Source organism: Hakea prostrata, chromosome 3, assembly GCF_041222555.1.
Source record: "Hakea prostrata isolate BN-2017 chromosome 3, UWA_Hpros_2, whole genome shotgun sequence".
Lineage (NCBI taxonomy): Eukaryota > Viridiplantae > Streptophyta > Magnoliopsida > Proteales > Proteaceae > Hakea > Hakea prostrata.
Genome location: NC_142602.1, coordinates 4,126,953 through 4,151,303, shown reverse-complemented (window position 1 = coordinate 4,151,303; position 24,351 = coordinate 4,126,953). Strand labels below are relative to the sequence as shown.

The window sequence follows — 24,351 nt, the reverse complement described above, 5'->3', positions numbered from 1 at the left end:
AGTTATTTTACAGTCATCTTGTAAGATTGCTGTCGTTCTGGCATACTCCTCAAAATACATCTGGAGCACTGGGCTTGTGAAAGGTTTGTATTCCGACCTTTTTGTTGTCGTTGCCAACTCTAGTATAATTGGCAATTCCCCAAAGAGTCCATTTTTTCCTTGAAGGCCATAGTAGGATATCTACGATGTCAGGATTGTTTGTCCAAATTTCATTCACTTTAAAACCATTATTGTCTGTGCTTTCGATCTCCTGTTGCAGACCTCTTAGCATATTCTCCAAGATCCCATTTTCGTTTCCTCTTCCAAAATTGACGGATGTTAAGTGTCCCTCTCTGCACGCTCTAGTGCTCTATCCAACCGCTCCTATTTGCTCATTTGTAAACTTCAACCGAATTTAAATTTAAATAAATCCCTTATTGTCTTTCACCAAAAGACAACAGCCATACGAAGACGGCTGAAAGGAATATATTTACTCGGTCATGGGCCATGGCCCATGGGCCTAATCTGATTCTTCAACGTTTCTCAATCGGCAAAACCAGAAAGCGCGTGCTTGTGTGGCCATGTGGGTCACGCAGTGTCCCATGTCAGACAAACTCGGAGGATATTGAGTATTCGCCGATCAAACCGCGAAACCCTAACTGGAAAAGAAGTAAAATCTTAATTTCTTTTTGTTTAGTTGGTAGTTACTTGACAATTGTTTCGGGTTACTTGTAATCGAATGCAGCTTTAAACATCCAGGAGTGAACGGATATCATAGATATGGAAGTTGCAGGCGAAGAAGAAAGAGACGGTTTGTCAGTTCATTCTCCAGGACAAGCTCTCCCGTCTTCTGCATCTTCTCTTCCTAAGGTTGGTATTTTATACATCACTTCTTTCATCACTTTATGTTCGTTTGGTTGCCAGGAATGGAATGGAATGCGTTTCGTTTTGATTTGTGATAGTATCAGAGGGTACATTTGATTTCAATCGGGACCAAAATGGGATCATCTCATTCATCACCGATGGCGAATAACTCAGAGAAACATGTTGTTATTTAATTACGATTAGTGATTTCGTCCGTTTTGAACTATTGCATTAGGTATTTAAATTGATATGCCAATTCAAAATAAAATAATTTCGTTCCTGGCGGCAACCAAGGAAAATCTATATATACCTTCTTTTCTTTCTTTCTCTTTTTTTTTTTTTTTTTTTTGTTTTTTTTGTTTTTGTTTTTGTTTTTTGTTTTTGTTTTTTTGTTTTTCTTTGTTTAATATAAAAAGGAGGAAAGAGTCAAGACGTTGTTTTTAATTCTTGCATTCATTGCGAAGATCTTATCGTCGTTTGCTACTTTCTCCCAACCCCCAGGAGCAATCGCAGGTTGAATTGGAGCTGAGATTGTTAGAAGCTCTCGAAATGTATCCTGTGGTCAAACTACAAGGTAAGTCTATCAACATGTAAATTTATCTGTTTAATTTTTTTAAAGGCAACTCAATATCAGAAGAGAACTTTGATGCATCGTGGTGGCTTTACAGTTGTAGAGGATTAGGCCCATGGACAAGAACATCAAATAAGCTTGACAAATGGCAATGTTAGGAATATTGTTGTGAAGAAGGCCTAGATTTTTAGAATGTTCTTGTGGTTTGGGAGAGGGTATGAATCAATCTTGGGGCTGTATACGATGTATTAGCTTTCATCCAGAGATAAAATTGTCTGAAGGTTTTTATTGAGCATTGTATATTTATTTATGTTGTTGCACTCTCGTCAGTATTCTTTTGGTAAACGGAAGTTTCTGCTGAATGTTGCAGTCATATTTGGCCTAGAGTTAGTTGTTGCCAATTACCAATGTTTGTGGACACATGATATCCTGGATGAAGTGTGCAGGGTTGGCATTCCTTTAGATGTTATAAAATTTGTTTGGTTGATCATTTGAGTTGTATTCACAGTGGACCTTTTCTTTAGTGAATGACAGTTGGACTTTGGTATATATCAAATATTTGATCTCAATAATGAAGCCAATATCTACACCATACAATGAAACACATAAAGCAGAGGCCACCAAAAAATCTAGTACAATTTATATTACACAATACACTACAGTGTACCATTGATTGTGCAAATATAGCAACATGAAAGTTTAAAATATCTCATGCAGGTGTTCACCGCCATTTCGTCCTTTATGGTCTGATGGAATTCTTGAGAAGAAGGTTAGTTTTGTCTTTGTTTGATTCTTTAGGACCATCTTCAGAGTTCAAAATTAGACTCATTTTAAGGCTTAGTAATTTGCATGTGACTTAACTCTGCTTTCTCATTTTGGCAGTTTTGATCGCCATTTTTCATCTGATGAGGTTTTGCAGTTGCTGGATCGATTCTACAACTTAGAGACACTGGTATGGAGCTTCCATGAATTAACTGAATTTTCAATAGTTGATGTTGCCCTCTAGCCCTGTTGTTGTAACGTGCTGAGATTGCATCCTGGCTTCACCTGGGGGCAGGGTTTGAAAGTGAGGTTTTCCTTGTTGTCCATCTTCCGAGTAATAAAAAAGGGGTTAATCATTACATCTAGACGTCTGGTTTTGCAAACAATTACTTTTCTCTACCCCTCATTTTTGAACAATTGCATGTGTACCCTGGAGTCTAACACTGTTAGTTTTATAAAGAAATGACATTGTTGTCCTCTATTAAATGTAAATTACACCTGGCTCCCGGTTTGCAAGCAATTATGTCTACCACCATTGGAATTCCATGGGTTATAGATTGCTTGTTTGGAAAACCAGTGGGTCCTACATTCCTATATTTGGAATTTAATACTCGGAGCCTGTTATTTTCTCACCACATGTATCCAAGAAGTTCTCTCATATGACTAAGACGATTGCGTTGTTCTAATAGAAAAGAAAAGATTACCATTCTTTTCTCATATTAATTTTTATGGAGAACTAATGAATTTAGGATTGCTTTGGCTGATGATAAATCCAGCTTATGAAAAGAAGATCCAACTAAACCATTCAGCAGAGTTAGAACAGTAGAAGCATGTGCAAATTCATGAAAGGGCTAGAAAAGATACTGCATGAGGGCGACACCTCTTTGTGTAAATTTAGTAACTAATTTAGCAATAGGATATGACTGTGTCATAGTTGAACATCGAACCATACTAGGCCTGCTAAACTGCCTGTGTAGCTAACTCATCAGCTAAATATTTGGAACATCTAGGTGATAAAAGCATTTAAAATATGCATTTAGAATAAAATTAAACTGGAGAACAAAACATTACTATTAAGATCCAATTCAAATCCCTAAACCATTTCTAATCATCCCTGAGAGTAGGTGAAGTTGTCAACATTCATTTTTCATGAAAGGGCAGGCACAAAAATAAATCATGTTGAATAGACCTTGGTCATAGTCATGCATCCTTTAATAGAGCTAATAAAAAATTTTTGTAGAAAAAAGTCTTCAAAGAAAGAAAGCTTCTCTCCTTTGCCAGTAGAGTTGTCCTTATTCGCTCTGTCCTCGAATCTTCATACCTTTATTGGTGCGGTATCTTCCCTCTCCCCAAATCTACCATCCATACCATGGAATCCCTCTTTTCTGCTTTTCTTTGGAAGGGCCAAGAGTCCTCTCGATTTCTCCATCCTATTAGTTGGGCTGCCACCTGCCGGCCCAAATCTGAAGGAGGGCTTGGTATCCGTCGGATTTATAATGTTAATTTGGCTTGTCTCAAGTTCATTTGAAAAATTGCTTCTAAACAAGATTCCATTTGGGTTTCTTAGGTATACTCATATCTCCTCAAAGCGGATTCCATCTGAACTTCCCGCCCCTTCCACCTCTTCCTTGATTTGGAAAAAGCTTCTATCTCTTTGGTCTCTTGCCCTTTCTATAATCTCTACCCAAATCTCCTCTGACTCCACCTCCTTTTGGCTTGACCCTTGGCATCCGATGGGCATATTGTACTCTATTTTGGGTCCTCGGGTTGTTTATGATTCCTGTATCCCAAAAACAATCCCTCTTTCTGCTTTCATCTCTAATGGCTCCTGGTCCCCTTCTCCCCACCCTTGTCTCACACAAGTTTGGAGCTCCCTCCCCCCCTCTCTCCCTCCAATTCTGACATCACTATATGGACCTCGTCCCCCACCAAAACCTTCACTACCGCCTTTGCTTGGAATCTTCTTAGATCCCATTGCCCCCCGTCCCCTGGGCCTCCGTAGTCTGGTTCAAAGGCCTCATCCCGCACCACTCTCTAACCTCTGGAGATCCCTTAACCTAGCCCTCCCCACTCAAGTTTTCCTCATCATTCGCCACATCCTTGCCAACCCCAATTGTATCCTTTGTTGGAATGGTTCTGAGGACGTAGACCACCTTTTTTTCCCCTATCCCTTCTCTTGTCTCATATGGAGTTTAGCCCTTGCTTCTATTTGACCTAGATCGAGGCAATCCTTTTGTTTTGCTTGAGATTGGAAGTGGATCCTTAGAACATTCTCTGGCTCCACGATTTGCGACTTATGTGGGTAAGTTCGCCTTTGTTGCTACTATTCACCACATTTGGTGGGAGCGCAACATGAGAAGATGGACTTCCAAATCTCGTTCCCAAAGCTTGATTTGGAATGCCATCTATTTTGATGTTTTTTCTAGGCTCATTTCTATGCCCCATCCCCCTGTTGTTGATTCTCCAAGAAATAGGTTAATTGTTAGTTCTTGGAGTCTTACTTCCTGTTGGTGTGATTTCTTTAATATATTTATTGATTCATCCAAAAAAAAAGAAAGAAAGAGGGATCCTATGCTTCAGGATTTGTAAAGGCTCATACAGAATATCCATCAAAATGGCACATTTGGGTGTCACAGCTTAGCTAGGTCGCTACATAAAATGTTATTCTCTTTATTATCATTCTATTTCCTATTCGTTTCTGGTGTTGTGGTTCCATAGTTTAAGAAAAGTCCATTTTAGTGGTTTTCTTATTTCAGACTCCTCTTTGGTCACTGCTGGATGCAACTGGATTGTTAAGGATCTAGATGATAATGATGGACCATTGTTTTTGCCATCTCCATTTGTTTCTAACAGTGTCCCAGTTTTTGGGCTCTTTTATTCTTTATTTATTTACTCCCCAAAATTTTTACTTCCACTTTTGTTATCTACAGTAGAAAAGTAATTTATTGTTGTTCTAGTGTTCCATATTCAATGTTATTCCCTAAAACATTGAGAAATCTAGGATAACGTGTGAGTTCATGAAAGTTTACACATGGCAATCCGGACTATTTCCTATAATACCTGTCCTTAGATTCCTATGCCCAGATTGTGGTCAATTATTACTCTATTATTTCTGTTGATAGCCTATAGTTGTTTCTTTCATATTTTCCCAGGGAGATGTTTGTGTGGTAAACCTTTTGTTTCCTTACTATATTTATGCATGAAAGATTTCAGAGTCTATTTAAATTGTTATGTTTTTTCCATATGTCAAAATCCAGAAACCAGACAATGAGGAGGGAGAGCTTCTGAATCAAGAAGAGGATTTTTCCTTACCACAAAGTTTCTTTGGCAAAGAAGAATCATAATCCTCAGAGTTTGGTATATACACATGTTTCTCCACAGATTGTACAGCCTCTCTCCATTGTGGTGGTAGTCAATATTTTAGTGAGCATACTGTTTTATTTATTTCAGTAGAATATTAAGCTGTTGGGTGATAAATTTAAGTTGACTTTTATATAAACCTCACAGGAGAAGAAAGTAGATTATAATGTAAGAGTGTGCATATCGGCCCCTGTCTTGGTCATGATTTTGTTACTGATCTTGCTCAGAAATGGGTGGTGATGCTAAATGCTAAGGCAGATTTGTGTATGCCTGTGTTGTAGACTAAGCAGCTATTGACAACTGAGAATAATGGTGAGGCACTAACTCTGGCTTATTCAGAATATTTGGTGGGTGGAGTTGGACATTAAATAGTGGGTTTTTGGGGTAGGCATAATAAGCAAAGTATAGGGTCAAGATAACGTTGTTTGTATGTTAGGGTGGATGGTTTAGACTCTGGATCTGCAAATGCGGGTCCTCGGCTAGAAATTTTGATGGCCTTAAGGGCCATTCTTGTCTACTTGTCTATAGATTTGACTTTAATCTTTAGTTTCCTTTGTATCAAAATAAAGCAAAGAAGAAAATCTTTATAGGGTTCTGGGTTCATAGATTTCACCGTTCCGTGCATGTATGGGAATTTGAGAATTTCATCAAATAAGATTGGTTAGAAACCCTATGAAGTCTCACGCTTGTCAGTGATTCCCACTTCCCATGTTTGGATAGGAAAACTTTTCATTTTGTTCGTGCTATGTCGTGTCACTGGCACAGCATCATAGAAGCTTTCAGTCTTTTTTTTTCTTCTGACACAGCAGGTAGTGCATGAACTTTGTGTACGAGAACACTTTGTTGCGACATGCATGAACGCTATGATGGGATTCCGATTTTGTGCCGCCCAAAAGTCGGCTAGGAGACAACTAGATCAAGATGCCTTTTTGTTTTTTTCCCCTCTTACGTGTAATTTCTTCTTGCCTCCTTGAAGATACGAAGGAACATGTGATGCTTCTATATATACACGGTGTCTTTTCAAGGGAACTTTTTTATTACTTCATGTTGTTTTCCTTCATTTTGGGTAATCTTTATCTTTATTACTTCATCATTCATATGGAATCGCACGGATGGGACCAACAGAGATTATTTTTTTTAGGGGGGTGGGGGCTGAAACTGCTCCTAGTAAGTGATCTGTTTTGAAACATGCAAGGCAAGGCAAGGCATCAGATAAAAGATGGTTTCTGCATGAAGAATTTGATTTGATGAAGGACCGGCGACTGGAGTGGAGTCAATTGCAACCACAGGGTTATGAAAGTCTTTTAAGGGTTTTGTATGAGATGTGAATATGTGCAGTGTGAGAGTGTTGGATTGGAGGGGGGTGTTCAGATACGATGAAAGGAGTGACTCAGACAGACTGCAATTCAAGAGGTTATTCTTTCTACAGGCATCGAAGGCAGTACAGGAATTCCTTAATGCATGCAGCAACAAATTAAGGAGACTGACACGCGGGAGGGAGTGGCGACCGCCAATAACCGAAGTTACCGAACCAAGGAATTTCAAACTCAACTGCGATGCATATTTGAAAAAGGACTCTAAAGTGGATTGGGCTTTATAATCAGAGTAATGGCGAAATCCATTAGGAGTTCACTTCATCTATGTGGACCTAGGGGAGGCTATGTCTATTAGAGTGTGTTCTGTATCATCACCCCTAATGGGAAGCACTTTGTGCTCACCCAATGACGTTACAACCATAAATTATGTGGGGTCTAATAATAAAAAGGTTGTCAAACTGTTATCTATACATTACAAAGCCAGGTGACCCTACCGCCCAACTAGGCTAGCAAACGTAGTCTCAGATATCTCATTTATGGCTGAGAGGCTACTTTCACGTAAGTTTTCTTTTGTTCTAAGAGATGTCAACATGGTAGCAAATTCTCTTGCCAGGAGGACCTATCACTGGAGGCAGTGATGGCTTGGCCATTATCCACTAGTTGGCTGAAGGAGGTTATCCGTTGCTAGCCTCTTTGTCTCTTGAATAAATGAGTTTTCTACCCAAAAAAAAAATGAAAGATTGGGTGATCAGTCAGTTTCAGAGTTATGTTTGGCGAATTTCAAATTGCCAGGACCTTATCAATCTTTTAATAAAATAGGTAGATTTTTTTTTTTAATTAGTAGCTTCATATAAAGCGGTATGGACTATTAATATATATATATATATATATATATATATATATATATATATATATATATATATATATATATATATATATATATATATATATATATATATATATATATATATATATATATATATATATATATATATCTATATAGTATATTGAACCTCGCCTTCCGAGGTACAAGCAAATTGACTGAGTGCAACTTGGAGAACAGAACAGTTACTGCTAAAATCGGTGTACTCTGTACTAGCAACTAGGTCACTCAAATTTCAGGACCACAACCCATGGGCAAAACGTTTGGACGAGGTATCAAAATTTGGCCTTAAGTGAAAATTTGTAAGATCATTGCTGGCAGCCTGGCAATGCAAGATACATATTGATTCCAGTCTGATACATTTAAATCTTTCAATGAGGAAAAAAATCTTCCAGTTCAGATATACAAATGTACTTGAAAACGACAACGGAAAAGCTCTTGCGTAACAATAAAAGTGAGAGAAAATTTTTAAACACTTTCGAAGAACCCACCCTTAGATCCTTGAGGAAAACAATTACGGATCCAACTTTCAAATTAAAACCAGGCCCAAGACAAAATCTTGAAACCTAGTTCGGTATCGGGATTCTCTGATGAAAGAGATCATAAATGACAGTTGTGGATAGATTTCGCCATACTGTCAATTTTAGATTCTTAAACTGTTTCTTTAGCCCACTTAGGCAGACTCAAAAGGCAATCTAAAGCAGTGAAAACCACCGGTCGAATAAAAAAAGAGCAGCAGCTCCCAATTCCTGTTAAAAATAAAGAGAGCTGTCTTCCAGACAATCCCATGAATACACGAAAGACTATACTTCATACCATAAATGACAATTAAACAACTATTCTACAACCAATTGCAAAGCAATGGAGACAGGCTAAAGGATAAAATGAGAACTGGCAGAAGTTTCTTCCTTCCCAGTGAATCAAAAATTGGGGGGAAATAAAGATAAAATCAAACAAATCAAGAATGCAATCTAGGAATTATTACAAACCAAGAAAACAAAAGACAACCACGGGGTGAAGCAAAAAAAGTACGCAAGAACCCCAGGCAGGGCAGGAAAAAAAAGAGAGAAAAAATTGATCCCTGAATCCTTGCTGCAATATACACAAAGATCCATTGAAGGATGCAGTGAAGCTCTTTTGTCTTGAAATCATCATTATGAAAGAATTCAAGACGAGCCGTGGAGGAGGGTAGAACAATGGCATCTGAAAATTGAAAATCAAGCCAACCGAACTATTTATCTCGAGGCTCTAAAGAAGCCCATGAAATAATATCAGTTACTACAATGAGAGCTCCCCTCCATCACCAACCCACCACACCTAAGAAAAGCTATAAATGCTCTACTTCCAAGTGAACTTTGAAGATCTACAAACGCCATCCCTCACCAGCTTATGAAATGCAAAATTTTGGAGACCTTGTTAATGCTGCAGACCAATATATTTTAAACTTTAGCCTCCTTTCAGGATAGGACAAACAAAACAAAGCAGAGCAACTGAGAGAAGAAAAAATTGTGTTTACCTCAGGTTCTGCAGGTTTAGTCTCTTCAAACTTGACCCCCTCCTCACCTGCAAAAAAATTGTTTGCATTTAGGCAAGCTTTCCAGCTATTCCATTTAACCAACTATTGCTCTTGCAGCAATCTAGTTCTTTTCTGTTGAAGCAGAAAAGGAACCCAAATGCAACAATTACAGATCATATTAGAAGTAATAAACAAAGTCCCACAGCCCGATACAGATCGTACTACCACCTAACTGCTGTTGAAAGTTGGAAGTACACCAGTGCAAACTTGTGAAGGATAGTCAAATCACACAAAGAAGAAAAAGGCCAACAAATTGTGGTGGACAACTAGAGCATTCTGACATCAAAATATACTAGATCAGAAAGATCCAATGTCTGTATTTTTTAAAAGCATTGAATTAGTGCACTTGCACCCACCAAGCAGGCACAACCTTATATTTCCTGCTCTTTGGTACCGTTTTCTTCATGGATTGAAACACAAGACAAAACAGACATTCACAATTATTTACCATCAGTACCTCCATCTTCAGGCAAATCAGAGGTCCAGAGAGTAAGGTTGTCCCTCAATAACTGCATGATCAGAGTGCTATCCTTGTATGACTCCTCACTCAGGGTGTCCAATTCTGCAATTGCTTCATCAAATGCTTGTTTTGCTAAATGGCAGGCCCTGAGAATTTTATTAAGAGACAAAGTTCATCAGAAAATCTGTGGAAAAAAACTATGATTGGAAAAAGATTGAAGGATATTAAACCCCCCCCCCCCCCAAAAAAAAAAAGAGCGAGAGAGAGAGACAGAAAAATGATGGCTCAAATATTTTTAATAAATAACCAAGAAGGTTGGACCTACCTTTCAGGGGAGTTCAGAATCTCATAGTAGAAGACAGAGAAGTTCAGCGCAAGGCCCAAACGGATTGGGTGAGTCGGGGGAAGATCTGTATTTGCTGTGGCAGAAGCAGCCTAATACAAAAGAAATTATAAGATCACGGAAGATATAAATTAAACCCAAGAATAAATGCTTTTAGAATCTAAGCCAATATCAGAGGTGCAGATGGTTGCCTGGTATCCCTTCAATGATTGATCTGCAGCTTCTTTCCTTTCTTGGTCAGTCTTGAACTCCGCAAGATAACGATAGTAATCTCCCTTCCTGCAATTGGTTTACAATGAAACATAACAAAAAATTACTTCACACCAGTCACCAGTTTAAAAGATACCTAAAGCTGACTCTAAATGTGGCTTAGAAGGACATCATAGCTGGAAGATGCATGCGATGTCTCAGCACTCCAGGGGATCCTAGACAAAATCAAGTCACAAGATGTGGGAACCTAATCCTGTATGATATTATTGGGTAATCCACATGATATCAAGCAGAGGTTTGTGAACCTCAGGGACTACTTAATGCAGTTTGGAGTACCAAAAGGGCATGATGACACATTTCTTGAGTCTTTAAGAATTTTATCCAAGTCCCTGTTGTACAGATAGCTGCAATATAATGTGTCCCTAAGTTGTGGTTGAGTGAAAGAGGATTTTAATAATAAAGTGGCCTAAGAGAAGACAATTGGAGAAAACCAGTTAGGTAATAGAATTAGCTAAAGAAAGAAGGGAGAAAGGCAGACAACATGTAAAAAAGGAAGACATCATGAAAGGAGAGAAGAAATAAGAAAACATGCTTCTACCAGATTGAGAAAAGAGGAAACATCTAATGAATAATGAACGAAGGGAGAGAGAAACACCACTAAAATTGACAATAACCAGAATCAATTCAATCCATTTATTTAATCTACCAACATGGACCCACTAAATGAAATATTAGTTTGGTGGACCCTTACTCTGACACTTATGTGCCTTGTAACTCTAGACGCTATAATAGTTGTATGTCCAAAAAAAATATCCATACAATGTAGATATTAAAATGTGACTTTTGACTGGACCTGCATCGGGCTGCTTTCAACTTCCAATATCTAACAAAAACTACCATTCAGATTCGGCACAAATTTTGTGTACTAGATTTTGAATAATTTATTCTCTTTTCTGCAAGCATATTCAAACGTTAGGAAGACTCTTGAACTGAAAAGTAGGTTTTTATGATACTTTGAGCTATCAAATCTCTCTAAGCGTCGTTTTACTGTTGCCATGACCTAACAGGCAAAGTATAATAGTAATAAAATATTCAGTAAACACTACTCACATCTTGTAGTAGAAAACAGTTGACTCTCCAGAGCTTGAAGAAGGGATCAGGTGCTCATCTATGATGGTCAAAATGTCATTGCAGATCTTGGCAAGCTCTTCCTCTACATTCTGTCGATAACCCTTGATTAGTTTCACATTGTGCTCATTTCCTTTGGACTCTTCCTTCTGCTCAATTGAAGACATAATCCGCCAGGAAGCTCGGCGTGCTCCAATGACATTCTTGTAACCCACAGAGAGGAGATTCCTTTCCTCCACAGTCAGCTCAAGATCAAGTTTAGCAACTTTCTTCATACTATCCACCATTTCTATGCAATCAGAAATAAAAAGCAATCACCATCAGGGAATGACAATTGGAGTTTCAGAATCTTGTTGAAATGCTCTCAGGTGATGCTTTCTTTTGTTGGAGTGGGGATGAGGAGATAAATTGAATAGAGAAGCTCATCTATATAACATATTTAATAATGTAGTTAGTAAGGACATAATCTAAAGGAAGATGTTAATCCACCCCTGCTCCTAATCAGTTACAATTCGATTGAAGCCACAAGTCTTTTGCTTCTATGACCATTGGCGAATATTAATGCAATGAGAGTCAGCAAACATGTAATATAGTTAGTAAAGTTTATATGAGACAAATAATTAGCTGGATCTTCATAATGACAACTCTAAAAGAGTATTTAGAGATTGACATCTTTTGAAATGCTCTCATAATTTCAAGCACACTCGTTAAATTAAAATATTAAACTTCACTGAAAAAAAAAGCATGTTGAATCAAATCAAACATGTAAAAAGGTAAGAATTAAAAATTATTTGACCTGAGGGGTTTCAATAACATAATCCCTTACTTAATAGAGAAGAATTAAATACTTACTTGCAGGATATCTGGTTTATCAAACGTCCTATAGGTGCAATGTCTAGTCTACAGGTTCACCTACATCTACCAATCTCTGTCTGGATGCATGATAATGTGCACATCACAGTTCAGTATTTATGAGCGTTTTAAAAGCGAAGCCTATCAAATGCACATAGAAAACCTTATATCCGAGGAGAAAGAGAACATGTGCAACTTAAAAATATGCATTAAAACCACGATTTGACAAGAATGCATAATCGTCCAGTCCAGTAGATCTCATACTTCACCTATTACCATATCACATTTTCAAAATGTTTCACAGCACTGTGAACGTAATTAATTAGAAAATGATAACCATTTCGCTACGATATGATCACGATCTGCAGCAGTAACCAAAGCTAAAGGTTTGCTGAGAACTATCGTGAAACTATATGCTAGATCGAGCATCAAATAAATGACCATAACATTAAACCTACAGAACTGAAATCGATACGAAACCCTAGAGTTTGGGATCTGAGCAGCATTGTGCAAGACTGCCATAAATCAAGATCCAAAGCCACCAGTAAATATAAAAATTAAGTGATCTAGCTGAATAAAAGGTATCAACACTCCAATAAGAAAACAGAAATGAAATCCATAATAAGCGGCAAAGACGATGGGAATGCGGATCAAAAAGCTCACCATCGTATCGCTCGGCCTGCTCCGCAAGCTTGGCCATGTAAACATGATTTTCCCTTGCCTTCTCGGTTGACATTTTAAGAGATCAAAGAAGAGATACGTGAGCGAGAAAGTTGCAGAGAGAAGAAGAAGACGACGAGCTTTTACAGACAGAAATAGAAGTCGAGTATGAAAAGAAAAAGAATTAAGAAGGTTTCGAATGCTGATGGGGTTTATATCGTAGCTCATGTTGTTAACCTTCACACAGATTAGGAAATACCAGAATGGATCTTGACCATAGATGTTGAGAATATAAAATAACCACCCCGATTAGTTGTAAGAAATGATCGAGTTTTAAGCGAATGCTTCGTAGCCCTTGAAGCCTAATTGCGACACGAGGATCTTGAAAAAACTACGAACATCTGTTTACCTTCTCCCGCCAAAGAAAATCTAACGCATTTTGAACTTTATTCGAATCTCCGCTCCGGTTCGACTGAACCAAAGCGAGTTAACCGAACCGGTAAAGGGTGCAGCCTGGACCAGGTTGGGTACCAACCTCACATCAGCATCCATACCCCTATGGTCAAGACAGCACATGTCATCCTTGACTGAGCTAATATACAAAGTTCTACGAGGAGAACCAAAAAAAAAAATTCCTTTTACAAAAAATGTAAATAAATATAATAAGGGCCTTGGCATTTGAAACGATAAAGGAAATTTTTTTATTGCTCAGTCTAGTGAGGGACTCGACTTCAGTATTGCGAACGGTTGAGATCTCAATCTCGATCAAGCAATTTCCTTTGGTAAGTAAGGTACACATCAAATTTTAAAATATTTAGTGTGTGAGTGGTCATGCCAAATATGAGAATGTATAAATTTGCTCAATAAATTATGCAAACATCAATTGGGGATGTAGCTCAAATGGTAGAGCGCTCGCTTTGCATGCGAGAGGTACAGGGTTCGATCCCCTGCATCTCCAGTTAGGAAATTTTGCCTTTTTTTTTCTCTACAATTGAATTCATAACTAGATTGGACTGCAGATTATCTACACTGGATGTAAGTAATGATGCAGATAAATTTGAAAAATTGGTGCAAGATGCGGAGATAAAATTATATCCTGGATGTAGATAAATTTGAAAAATTTGTGCAAGATAGAGATAAAATAAATTTGAAAAATTGGTGCAAGATGCGGAGATAAAATTATATCCTGGATGTAGATAAATTTGAAAAATTTGTGCAAGATGGAGATAAAATTATATCCTAGATGCAAGGAATTCACCAAGTTGTCTTTTATTGTTATTCACCAAGTTGTCTTTTATTGTTGAACTATATCATATAAAATGCGTTTTAAAGCGGAGTGATAAGTCATTTTCTTTATTGTTAGAATTATTAAACAAAGCACTATATGAGGCAAATAAAATAATTAAGAACCTAAGGCTTACTTATAGAAATATTGATGCATGCCCTCATGAGTCATGACTGTATGTTGTACTAGAAGGAGGCATCAAATGCTAAATCATGTGTAAAATGTGGCACTTCAAGATCTGACCTTAATAATGAAAAAGTCCCTACAAAAACATTATGCTATATCCTTTTAAACCAAGATTGCAGAGATTATACATGTCATCAGAAACATCATCTGCTATGGTTTGGCATAAGGAACATCGTATTGATGATAAAAAAATGCATCATCTTGCAGATTCAGAAGCTTGAAAATATTTTGATAGAAGAGAACCATCAATTAGTGAAGACCCACGGAATGCATCATCTTGCAGATTCAGAAGCTTTAAAATATTTTGATAGAAGAGAACCATCAATTAGTGAAGACCCACGGAATCTTAGACTCAAGCTGACAGGTAAAATAGTAAAACGTCAATACGTAGTATAAAATTTGTTCTTAATCCATTTAGAATAATCTACAAAATGACTATCATCTAAATTCGGCTAAATTCGTCCGAAAATCGATTGGATATTATCTGAATCCGTTCAAATATAATAGGATGAATATGGTATTGCTACTATGTGATCGGAATCCGATCTATTTACACCCTTAGTAATTATCCCAACAAGGTAATACAATTATTCTTTTTTTCTTAGATTCTCATTTTCTATAATGTCTATTTAAAAGAAATATGTATAAGAACTCATTATTGGTCGATAATAAAAAATAATTTGGTGAATTTTGTCAAAATTAGATTATGGAATAAAAAATAAGTTTGGTGTCAAACAAAAAAAATTGTTGGGAAACGATATTGAACAAGTGAGAAAAGAGGGGAAACTTTTTTTTTTTATTAAAAATAATATGTATTGATTATTTTACCATCATCTTAACTGTAAAATTTACCTATAACTTAACTATAAATGAAGATAATGAAATCTCACCATAATCCATAATAGATAGAAAGTCTATTATGAATTTTGAAAGTCTTTATATTATTAGAAAAAAAAAAAAAAAACTGATAATAGATGTAGAATAATTTAAAATAATGAAAACTTTTATAATCGAGAATGATAATTGATTAAAAAATAGCCTTAATGGATTTCGTAGAAAACCTCAAAAAATCGCCAAAATGCATTATATACCTTTCATCTCAGTAATAATATATTATCTCTTCCGTTCAGTAACTTTTTTTTTTTTTGGTAACTCAACATTCATTCAAAGACAATAGCCGAAGGAGAGGAAGATGGCCATGTAGTCCTCCTGCCTCAAAGGGACAAGGCCTTCCTAGCTAGAGAATGAGCAACAAGGTTCACTTATCTAGAACAACACACAAAAGAATACCGATGAAAGTGGTGTATTACATAGTTGATATCTCTTACAATTGATTGCACCCCAACAGAACCATTCCCACACCCGCCATTGAGCCAAACCACCAATGTAGCGTTATCTGACCTAATATGCATGTTGCCAATTCCTTCTGTCATTGCACATTGCATGGCAAGTAGTATAGCTAAACCCTCCCCAATCAAACTATCCGAAGCTATAATCGGTTCCGATACAAGGATTTTTATTTGGGGCAGCAGCTGCCTGCTGCCGCCAACGGTGATGATTAGGCCACATCAACATGTTTGAATCCAACGACTGTAAATTAAAGGGGCATGGGTATGTATGTAAATGCAGATTTTGCTTTTACATTTGAAATGTTTGAAAATTCTAAAATTTACAAAATTACATCCCTACCTTTACCGATGAATCCCAACTCTTCCTTTGAGATCTCGAGTGTCTGAATTGTTAACACAACCCTAAGCAGATCTGTAATGCCTACACCCCGTTAACACAAACATTACAGAAAATATTGATTGATATTAACGAATATAGCCATCAGAGATTTTATTTCTTCATCATTCGCTGGTTGCTCATTTCACTTCCCTTCGTCAAGGAAAACTAAATCCCACTATGATTACAAGATTTGAGTTAAGAATAAATAATAAAGCTAACACACGAACAAGATGTAATATAGAAAGTTGTAGATTTGTTGCATTACAAGTTTGTAACTAAAGACACTGAATAGACCGTGAGAGCAGGAAAGAAACCCTAATAGAACAGAGACAAAAGGTCAAGAAAAAAAGGGAAAAAACACTAAATAGTTGCAGAGGATTCGCAACACTGAAATCTCTACTAAATATTCTCCATATCACAGCGCTTACTCCACAGCCTTACGTCCTGAGAGTTGCAGAAGAAGCTGACGAAGAAAAAAAGGTACCAACCGAGCTGTCACCGGTGGGAACAATAACAAACCCATTTGCCATTCTTCCACTCCTGATGAACCCTAAGACTACATAATGGGTAAATGATCTTCTCACGAGAATGAGAGAAATAAACGGAGTAGTTGCAGCCCTATATAGAGATGATTATTCCAACAATTATAACATTACACATCTACTTAGGGATTTGTAGAAACTCACGCAGGTCGCGAGTGCTTTCGTTTGCTTTCCTTCTTTTTCTCAGTCACCTGCGATTCAGACACTCGAGAACTCGAAGGAAGAGTTGGGATTCATCGGGCGATTCACACACTCTACAACTCAAAGGTAAAGGTAGGGTGTAATTTTGTAAATTTCAGAATTTTCAAACATTCAAATGTAAAAGTAAAATTTGTATTTACATATATACCCATGCCCCTTAAGTTCACAATGGATACAGCATGTGTGGGATGTTGCTATTGTGATTCATTACAATAAACCCCGCACATCCAGCGTGATCCTTCAAAGGTACAGCCTTTCCGTTCACAGTAACAACTATCTTATCTTTTTGCATCTGCTACTAACCATTTTGGAGTTTGCCTACTAAAAGCTTCGAAAGACTGAGACAAGTTTCGGGAGTTTCTGCAGTTACTCTACTGTGAGAGAGTAAGACTAAGAAACAGAGATGGAGATGGAGATGGAGATGGAGATGGAGATGAGGATGGACAAGCAGGAAGATGATGAGAAGGAGAACTCTCCGGTAAAGCAGGTGGCTATGACGGTGCCGACGACAGATGATCCCAGCCTTCTTGTGCTGACCTTCCGAATGTGGTTTATGGGTGTGATTTAATGCGTGTTGCTATCGTTCCTGAACCAGTTATTCCGGTACAGAATAGAGCCCTTAATAATCACCTACATATCTGCCCAGATAGCCGTTGTGCCTTTGGGGCATCTCATGGAGAAAGTCCTCTCCGATCGCATCTTCTTCTGCCTGTGGGAGTTCACTCTAAATACAGGACCATTCAATGTGAAGGAGCATGTACTCATCAGAATCTTTGCCAATGCTGGAGCTAGTAGTGTTTATGTCATTCACATTCTTAGGGCTATTAAGCTTTTCTACGAGAGAAAGCTCACCTTCTTCGTTTCCTTCCTTCTCCTTATCACAACCCAGGTTTGTTTAATTCCTAACACCTCGCTGGGTCTTCCTCTGTTTCTTTATTTCTTTTTTCTCCCCCCTCCCCCCTTTTGTTAGATGGATTCAATCTGCAGTGGGGATTGTTTACTAATTGCTAGTATATACGTATTGTTAGGTGTTGGGGTTCGGCTTGGTAGGAATTTTCCGAAGGTATCTAGTGGAGCCTGCAAAGATGTGGTGGTGGCCGGGCAATCTTGTACAGTTTCCTTGTTCAGGTAAACATTCCAAATCTAAAATTAAAATTTGGTCTTTTTGACAAATTGATACTGCACTGTCATGGAGTTAATTATTAATCTGTTTGGGCTACCGAGATACATGATAATTGATTGTTGGTTTGATTTCTTATGCAGAGCTTTACACGAGAAAGAACCAAGGCGCAAGGGGAAGCTAACGACTAACCAATTCTTCCTGATTACGTTCATTTTGTATTCCCTAGTTACCTATTTGAAATGTTAACCTCATTGTCTTGGGTCTGTTGGGTATTCCCCAAGTCCATTATCGCACATCAACTTGGCTCCGGCCTTTGAAGGTTTGGGCATTGGTGCCATGGCCTTCGATTGGTCTACAGCTTCATCATATCTTGGCAGTCCACTTGCCAGTCCATGGTTTGCTACAACATCGCTGTTGGCTTCACCATTCTCACTTACTTTGTAGTCCCTGTTTCCTACTGGTTCAACATCTACACTGCCAAGACTTTCCCCTTCTTCTCCAGCTATCTTTTCACCTCTTCTGGTAAAAAATACAATATCTCTTCCATAATAGGCTCCAATTTCCAGATTGATCTCGATGCCTACAAGAAGAATGGTCGTCTCTACCTTAGCACTTTCTTTGCCTTTAGCCATGGTGCTGGTTTTGCTGCCCTTGCCACTGTTGTTCATGTTCTCCTCTTCAATGGAAGGTAATTAATTAATGTTAGTTTAGTTTCTACTTTCTTCATTAGAACGAAAATTTCTTTACTAACACAATTGACTAATTCGATGTCAAAATCATATTTCAGGGAAATTTTGAAGCTAAGCAAATCTGCTTTGAAGGAGAAGAAGGACATACACACGAACCTTATGAGCAACTATAAGCAAGTTCCTCAATGGTGGTTCATTTGTATCCTCATTATCAACATTGCTGCAACTCTATTCGCTTGTCAGTACTTCATCGACCAACTTCAGCTACCATGGTGGGGTGTCTTATTAATTAGCTTGCTTCCTTGGCTTGATCTTCACTCTCCCAATTGGCATTATCTTTGCCACCACAAACCAAGTACATGTCTTATTAATGTTTGTCCATCAAAATTCCATTCTTCTTATTTCATTCACAGCAGGATGAGCATTGATGAATTCCCAATGTTAATAGCAACCAGGGTTAAACATCATTACTGAGTATATCATAAGGTACTTGTACCCGGCGGCCCTGTTGCGAACATGTGCTTCAAGGCTTATGGTTATATCAGCATGAGTCAAGCCCTCACCTTTCTTGCTGATTTCAAGCTTGATCACTACATGAAGATTCATCCCAGATCAATGTTCATGGCCCAGGTTAGCCTTATTTCTTTTCTTCGTCATTGTAATTCTATTTCCTCTTTAAGGAATGCAGAACAAATGATCCTCTGTTTACATGTTGTGGGAACCTTGCTTTCTTGTCTGGTCTACTTGTGTACTGCATGGTGGCTAATGAATTCCATTCCCAACATATGTGACACTTCCCTGCTGCCATCCAGTAGTCCATGGACTTGTCTGATGGATCAAGTATTTTACGAAGCATCTATTATCTGGGGATTGGTTGGCCGTCGTCGATTTTTCGAGGTACTTGGACTATATTCAGCTGTGAATTGGTCCTTCCTAGTTGGAGCCATTGCCTCTCTTCTTGTCTGGTTGTACACAAAGCTTCCCTCAACAGAAATGGATCCGTCTCATCAACATGCCACTCATATTTTCCCAAGGACAACCAACAAGGTTGGATCCCCACCGTTTAAGGAAACATCATTCATGCCCAAGCAGACAAACATGAGCACACCCATTAAAGCAAGGCAGCATCTAGAGCCCCCGATAAAACATAGGTGTGTCGTTGCCACCAATCTGGGCGGTACCTATAGAGGACAAAACCGAAGAGGAACCCAAGAATTAGCCAAGTGGTGAAGTTGATAACGCTGGCAGGGGGCATCATTGCTGTAGCTCCAAATATGAGTGGCATGTTGATGAGACGGATCCATTTCTGCTGAGGGAAGGCTTTGTGTGCAACCTAGACAAGAAGATAGGCAATGACTCCAACTAGAAGGACCAATTCACAGCTGAATATAGTCCGAGGTCCCTGAAAAATCGACGAGGGTCAACCAATCCCCAGATAACAGATGCTTCGTAAAATACTTGATCCATCGGACAAGTCCATGGACTATTGGGTGGCAGCAGGGAAGTGTCACATATGTTGGGAATGGAATTCATTAGCCACCATGCAGGTACACAGTAGACCAAACAAGAAAGCAAGGTTCCCACAACTTGTAAACAGATGATCATTTGTTCTGCATTCCTTACCGAGGAAATAGAATGACAATGATGAAGAAAAGAAATAAGGCTAACCTGGGCCATGAACATTGATTTGGGATGAATCTTCATGTAGTGATCGAGCTTGAAATCTGCAAGAAAGGTGAGAGCTTGAAATCCCATGGACTATTGGGGGGCAGCAGGGAAGAATTGCGTCTCAATCTCCAACTCTCACATCGCCACCAAGAAGAAGAAGAAGAAAGACAAGGAACAGCCAGTTGAAACCCAACAGCTTGAGGACAGTCATCTTGAAGCCGCCACAAATGGTTTCTTAGACCAGAAATTTCAGGGCAGAGATAGGCTTCAACCATGGAAGATAACCTGTCCATTGTACTTCCCCCAACATTGTCCAAAACCCTCAAACAAAGGTATCTGAACTCGCAGGATTGCTTCCCTATATTTTAACTGAATCGAATCTTCTGAGATTTTTTTTGGAATTGGTATCTCAATGCATAGTCTTCATTTGATCATGAAATACGTTGAAATAGCTGAACTTGTGAAAGGTAGGGTAGAATGTCTTAGTGTTTTGACAGATTCGAAATACTTCCAGGTGTGCCAAAGATAAATTAGAAGATGATCTGGCGAAAAAGCACGATATCCTTACAGTTCCTTTTGATTTCATTCCAGTTTGTCTTCTTTATCCTTCATCTCAATTCTCAGGTATGATCTCTCTGTCTTGTTGTCCTTTTAATAAGGGAAAGAAACTCAGAAACAAGTAATTGCTTCATATTGCCAAACGCGATCTTGTGCATGAATTGTTTAATCGATCTCATCAATTACCAGATTCATGATTCCAATTTATTATTTAGATCGGTTCATATCTGGATTCATTTTCTAATTAGATGTGAAGGTGCTGATTCATGAACTGTTGTTTTATTCTGGATGTCGGTTGTTTTATTCTTCCTCTTAGGAACCAAACTGATGCGCTTCATTTCACGCTTACAAAATGTATAATTTGATGCTGTTTTATTCCATTCCCTGGTTTTTGTGCTAAAGGTTTGGCAGTAGGATCTTACAGAAAGCAATTGGTTCCGTATACAGGATTTGGAAATGAAGAACAACAAAGGAGGAATTTTAAACAGAAAGCAACTGGTTCCCTCTACAGGATTTGGAAATGAAGAACAGCATAGGAGGAATTTCTGGTTAAAAGCTCAAGTCAATTGGAATCGATTTACTTTGAATAAGGGAGATTTTTATTTCACAATTAATTGGAAGTTGGAGATAAGGGTTTAAGATGGGGTGAATTTTAGAAACTGGGGTTAGTCCAAGATTTAGTGGGGGGATGGGACTCAAAAGTCAAAACAATAGTAAAATTTGAAAAATACAATGTTCAGTGAGCTATTTTGGGTGTTAAAACTTTGACCAGAGTCCATATACAACATTACCTGGACAAAGTTGGCCAAATGGGCTCTAGATTGAGTGAGAAGATCAAGGAATTGAAGTTACTCAGTATTCAATGCTTTTTGATATCTTTGTTGATTTACGTTCTAAAATAACTCACACTTCATTGAAGAAATTGGTGAGGTAACACCAACATAGCAACAAAACCAGAGTGGTACCCATTGATTGGTAATCTCTATTACATCACTAAGTACCAGACCTGAGAAGAAACTTCATTCAGTTTCCTGAACATGGAACTTTACTCTTCCGTAATAAACTTCTTCTGTAACTTTAGATCTAAATCTGTTTTCATTTTCGTTCTATATTTTTTATTTCCCTTTTCCATCTATCCTTGGGCTCATGAGCTTTGTGGATCCAAGTCTTTAGTATAATAACCACCACCATGTTTCTAACTCCTTTTATTTATTGTAAGTTTCATATTTTGCTACATGCAACATTTTTTTTTGAGGTGCTTTACTTCTGATGTTCAAGTATTTTATTTTTTATTCCTTCGCTATTGTTTCCTCAAGGATCCATGGAGCTGTTCCCATTTGGCTGAGATAAGGTTATGATTTCTTTTTCTATTTTCAGAAAAATTCTGCTTGCAAGTTGCTGTTGACTATTAACGTTTGTAGTCAAATATGCCTAATGCCCTGAGAGGTTGCTGGTCCGACAGATTCAGATATTCTACCTTGGTTTTGTTTTCTTCCAGTGCATTTCACATATAGCTTCCATCTGCTTTCGATCTCTGCTTTGAAGGTTATGCATGACGCTATTTTTAGTAAGTTTTTGATCCTTTTCTGTTCGTAAGATTTTATTGACCTCGTACTTGATGGAGCTTGATGTTTATAAGATTTGAGTGATCATTTTCTGTTTATTTATACTTTTTTCTTTTTGGTAGAAGACTTTAAACCTATAAAAATTCATTTTGCAGAAAGATATGCCAAACATACTTTTTAGTGCAAAATCTATTCTACTATTGGTTACGAATGATTTTTGCATTTTTTGACCCAAAATGATGTTTAGTACTGCTTTTTGAAAAAAGTAAGAATAAAAAATGAAAGCCATACCAAAGAGAGCCTTACTCGCATCTTCTGCTGCTTAACCTGAATATCCTTGCAGAAGAGAAGAGAGGGAGGAGGAGGAGTTTCCCTCAGCATCGTCTGTGGGTAGGTTTCTAATTTGCAACCTTGGTCTTTACATTTACTTGGCTTTGAGGTTCGATCACCTCTGCCTGCTAAACAGATCTGGAAAATCTTCATACTTCTTTGCTTTTCATTATTGTTTGGTAAGATTATGGTGTATGAACTGTAACTAGAGTCAATAAATTGAATTTATTCAATGAGATTGATTGGGAGCTTTTAGAGAAGTCATTTAGATGAATGAGAGGCTTCATTCTTTTTGGATCAGGACAATGCCTGGGTAATCATTTTAAACAAATACCAATCCAGAAGGTATGGAATAATATTTCTCTGATCATTTTGGGAAGGTTTAATTTGTGCAACATATGCTGTTCTGCTGTTACTTTGTTTAATAATGTTTATTTCTCTCTCTACCTCTCATTTTTTTCTTGCTCTCCTCCACCCTTTTTATCCAATATAACATGCTGCTGAAAGTTGACATTTATTTCCCCCTTCTCTTCCAGGTTCCTTATGTGTTCAATTTTACCCTTTATTGTTCACAAGGTTCCCCATACAAAAGGCAGTGATTTCTGGCTTCTAATACTTCAAGTATTTGCCAGCTTCAATCTGCTGTTGTCAATAGTGGTGAGATTGGGGTCTTATTTATTCAATTGCATCTTTATTTTAGTTTGAGGATCTCTTCCCATTGTTTGCAAGTGAAAAGTGCTATGTTTTATGCAGTTTACCTTCACTTTCTTCAAGTTTAAAAGAAGGCATTGGTGGCAATCTTGCCATAATTGGGCAGGTGGTTCTTTTATTGTCAATAATAAGATCTTTTATTTTACTCATTTTGGGCCTGCATTTGGTGCCTTATTGAACATTTATTTATGTCAAAAAGTTTCTAAGTCAGGATTGCATTTTCAGTTTGGTTCCAAGGTCCATTAGGATTTGGTCTGCTGATTAGCTGTTGCATACTCCAAGCTTACCAACTCTACCACCTTTTTGTCAGGGGAGTTCTTATAGTCAAGAAAACAGATTGATTGCATTTTCAGTTTTGGTTCCAATATCCATTAGGATTTGAACTGCTGATCAGCTGTTGTATAGTCCAAGCTTTACCAACTCTTACTACCTTTTGTTAGGTGAGTTCTTATAGTGAATACTGAAGACAACAAATTGATGATGGACCTGAATACTTAATAAATCCTGCTTTCATATCGTACTTGCAAGTATGTAACCAACCATTGGGTCTGGTACTTTGATGGGCCCAGCTGAAAGTTGTTTGACAGGATTTTTTATTTTATTATTTTTTATTTTATTTTTATTTTTATGATGGCATGTCAATCTGTGAGTTTTATTTTTAATGGAAGAGAGGGAGAAGGAGCCTCCTCACCCCTCTAACCCCTTTCAATTATATGAATGTAACAGTTGAATTCATACCATGGTTAGACTTTAGATTATCCGCCAATGATCATATAACATAGGACAACAACATTAAGCATT

The 24,351-nt window shown here is 37.7% G+C and overlaps 2 protein-coding genes, 1 long non-coding RNA gene, 1 other non-coding gene and 1 pseudogene across 6 annotated transcripts; 4 read left to right on the top strand and 1 right to left on the bottom strand.

Moving 5' to 3' along the window:
- The first annotated feature begins 552 nt into the window (after nucleotides 1-552).
- LOC149020147 (chromatin modification-like protein) lies at nucleotides 553-6,060 on the top strand. Its single transcript, XM_089148234.1, has 6 exons — nucleotides 553-649; nucleotides 739-849; nucleotides 1,345-1,417; nucleotides 2,132-2,183; nucleotides 2,297-2,366; nucleotides 5,434-6,060. Exons 2-6 carry the CDS (start codon nucleotides 760-762, stop codon nucleotides 5,518-5,520), a joined length of 372 nt encoding a protein of 123 aa, XP_089004360.1. The 5' UTR covers nucleotides 553-649; nucleotides 739-759; the 3' UTR covers nucleotides 5,521-6,060.
- Nucleotides 6,061-8,467: 2,407 nt separating this feature from the next.
- LOC149020146 (14-3-3-like protein GF14 iota) lies at nucleotides 8,468-13,205 on the bottom strand. 2 transcript variants are annotated; one of them, XM_089148232.1, is made up of 7 exons: nucleotides 12,968-13,205; nucleotides 11,435-11,741; nucleotides 10,306-10,393; nucleotides 10,097-10,206; nucleotides 9,760-9,917; nucleotides 9,252-9,298; nucleotides 8,468-9,157 (listed from the first exon to the last, which is right to left on the bottom strand). In XM_089148232.1, the coding sequence occupies exons 1-7, from the start codon at nucleotides 13,038-13,040 to the stop codon at nucleotides 9,152-9,154; spliced, it is 789 nt and encodes a 262-aa protein (XP_089004358.1). In that variant the 5' UTR covers nucleotides 13,041-13,205; the 3' UTR covers nucleotides 8,468-9,151. The 2 variants fall into 2 exon arrangements, with proteins under 2 accessions (XP_089004358.1, XP_089004359.1); XM_089148233.1 differs by having other exon boundaries at nucleotides 8,469-9,157; nucleotides 9,769-9,917; nucleotides 12,968-13,202.
- A 644-nt stretch (nucleotides 13,206-13,849) lies between these two features.
- TRNAA-UGC (transfer RNA alanine (anticodon UGC)) lies at nucleotides 13,850-13,922 on the top strand. The gene has a single exon. It is a non-coding gene; the product is annotated as a tRNA-Ala (tRNA).
- A 3,179-nt stretch (nucleotides 13,923-17,101) lies between these two features.
- LOC149020144 (oligopeptide transporter 7-like) lies at nucleotides 17,102-20,260 on the top strand (annotated as a pseudogene). The gene is made up of 5 exons (XR_016172152.1): nucleotides 17,102-17,795; nucleotides 17,935-18,034; nucleotides 18,170-18,717; nucleotides 18,817-19,073; nucleotides 19,167-20,260. The product of XR_016172152.1 is annotated as an oligopeptide transporter 7-like (transcript).
- A 23-nt stretch (nucleotides 20,261-20,283) lies between these two features.
- Nucleotides 20,284-24,164, top strand: LOC149020143 (uncharacterized). Its single transcript, XR_016172154.1, has 5 exons — nucleotides 20,284-20,718; nucleotides 20,901-22,511; nucleotides 22,853-22,899; nucleotides 23,141-23,496; nucleotides 23,593-24,164. It is a non-coding gene; the product is annotated as an uncharacterized LOC149020143 (long non-coding RNA).
- The last annotated feature ends 187 nt before the right edge of the window (nucleotides 24,165-24,351 follow it).

Coding starts and splice junctions, on each gene's coding strand:
- LOC149020147 (XM_089148234.1), top strand. CDS start 760: ATGGAAGTTGCAGGCGAAGAAGAAAGAGACGGTTTGTCAGTTCATTCT. Junction 850..1,344: donor CTGCATCTTCTCTTCCTAAG/GTTGGTATTTTA, acceptor CCCAACCCCCAG/GAGCAATCGCAGGTTGAATT. Junction 1,418..2,131: donor TCCTGTGGTCAAACTACAAG/GTAAGTCTATCA, acceptor TATCTCATGCAG/GTGTTCACCGCCATTTCGTC.
- LOC149020146 (XM_089148232.1), bottom strand. CDS start 13,040: ATGTCAACCGAGAAGGCAAGGGAAAATCATGTTTACATGGCCAAGCTT. Junction 10,394..11,434: donor ACTGTTTTCTACTACAAGAT/GTGAGTAGTGTT, acceptor AACCAATTGCAG/GAAGGGAGATTACTATCGTT. Junction 9,299..9,759: donor TGAAGATGGAGGTACTGATG/GTAAATAATTGT, acceptor ATTTTTTTGCAG/GTGAGGAGGGGGTCAAGTTT.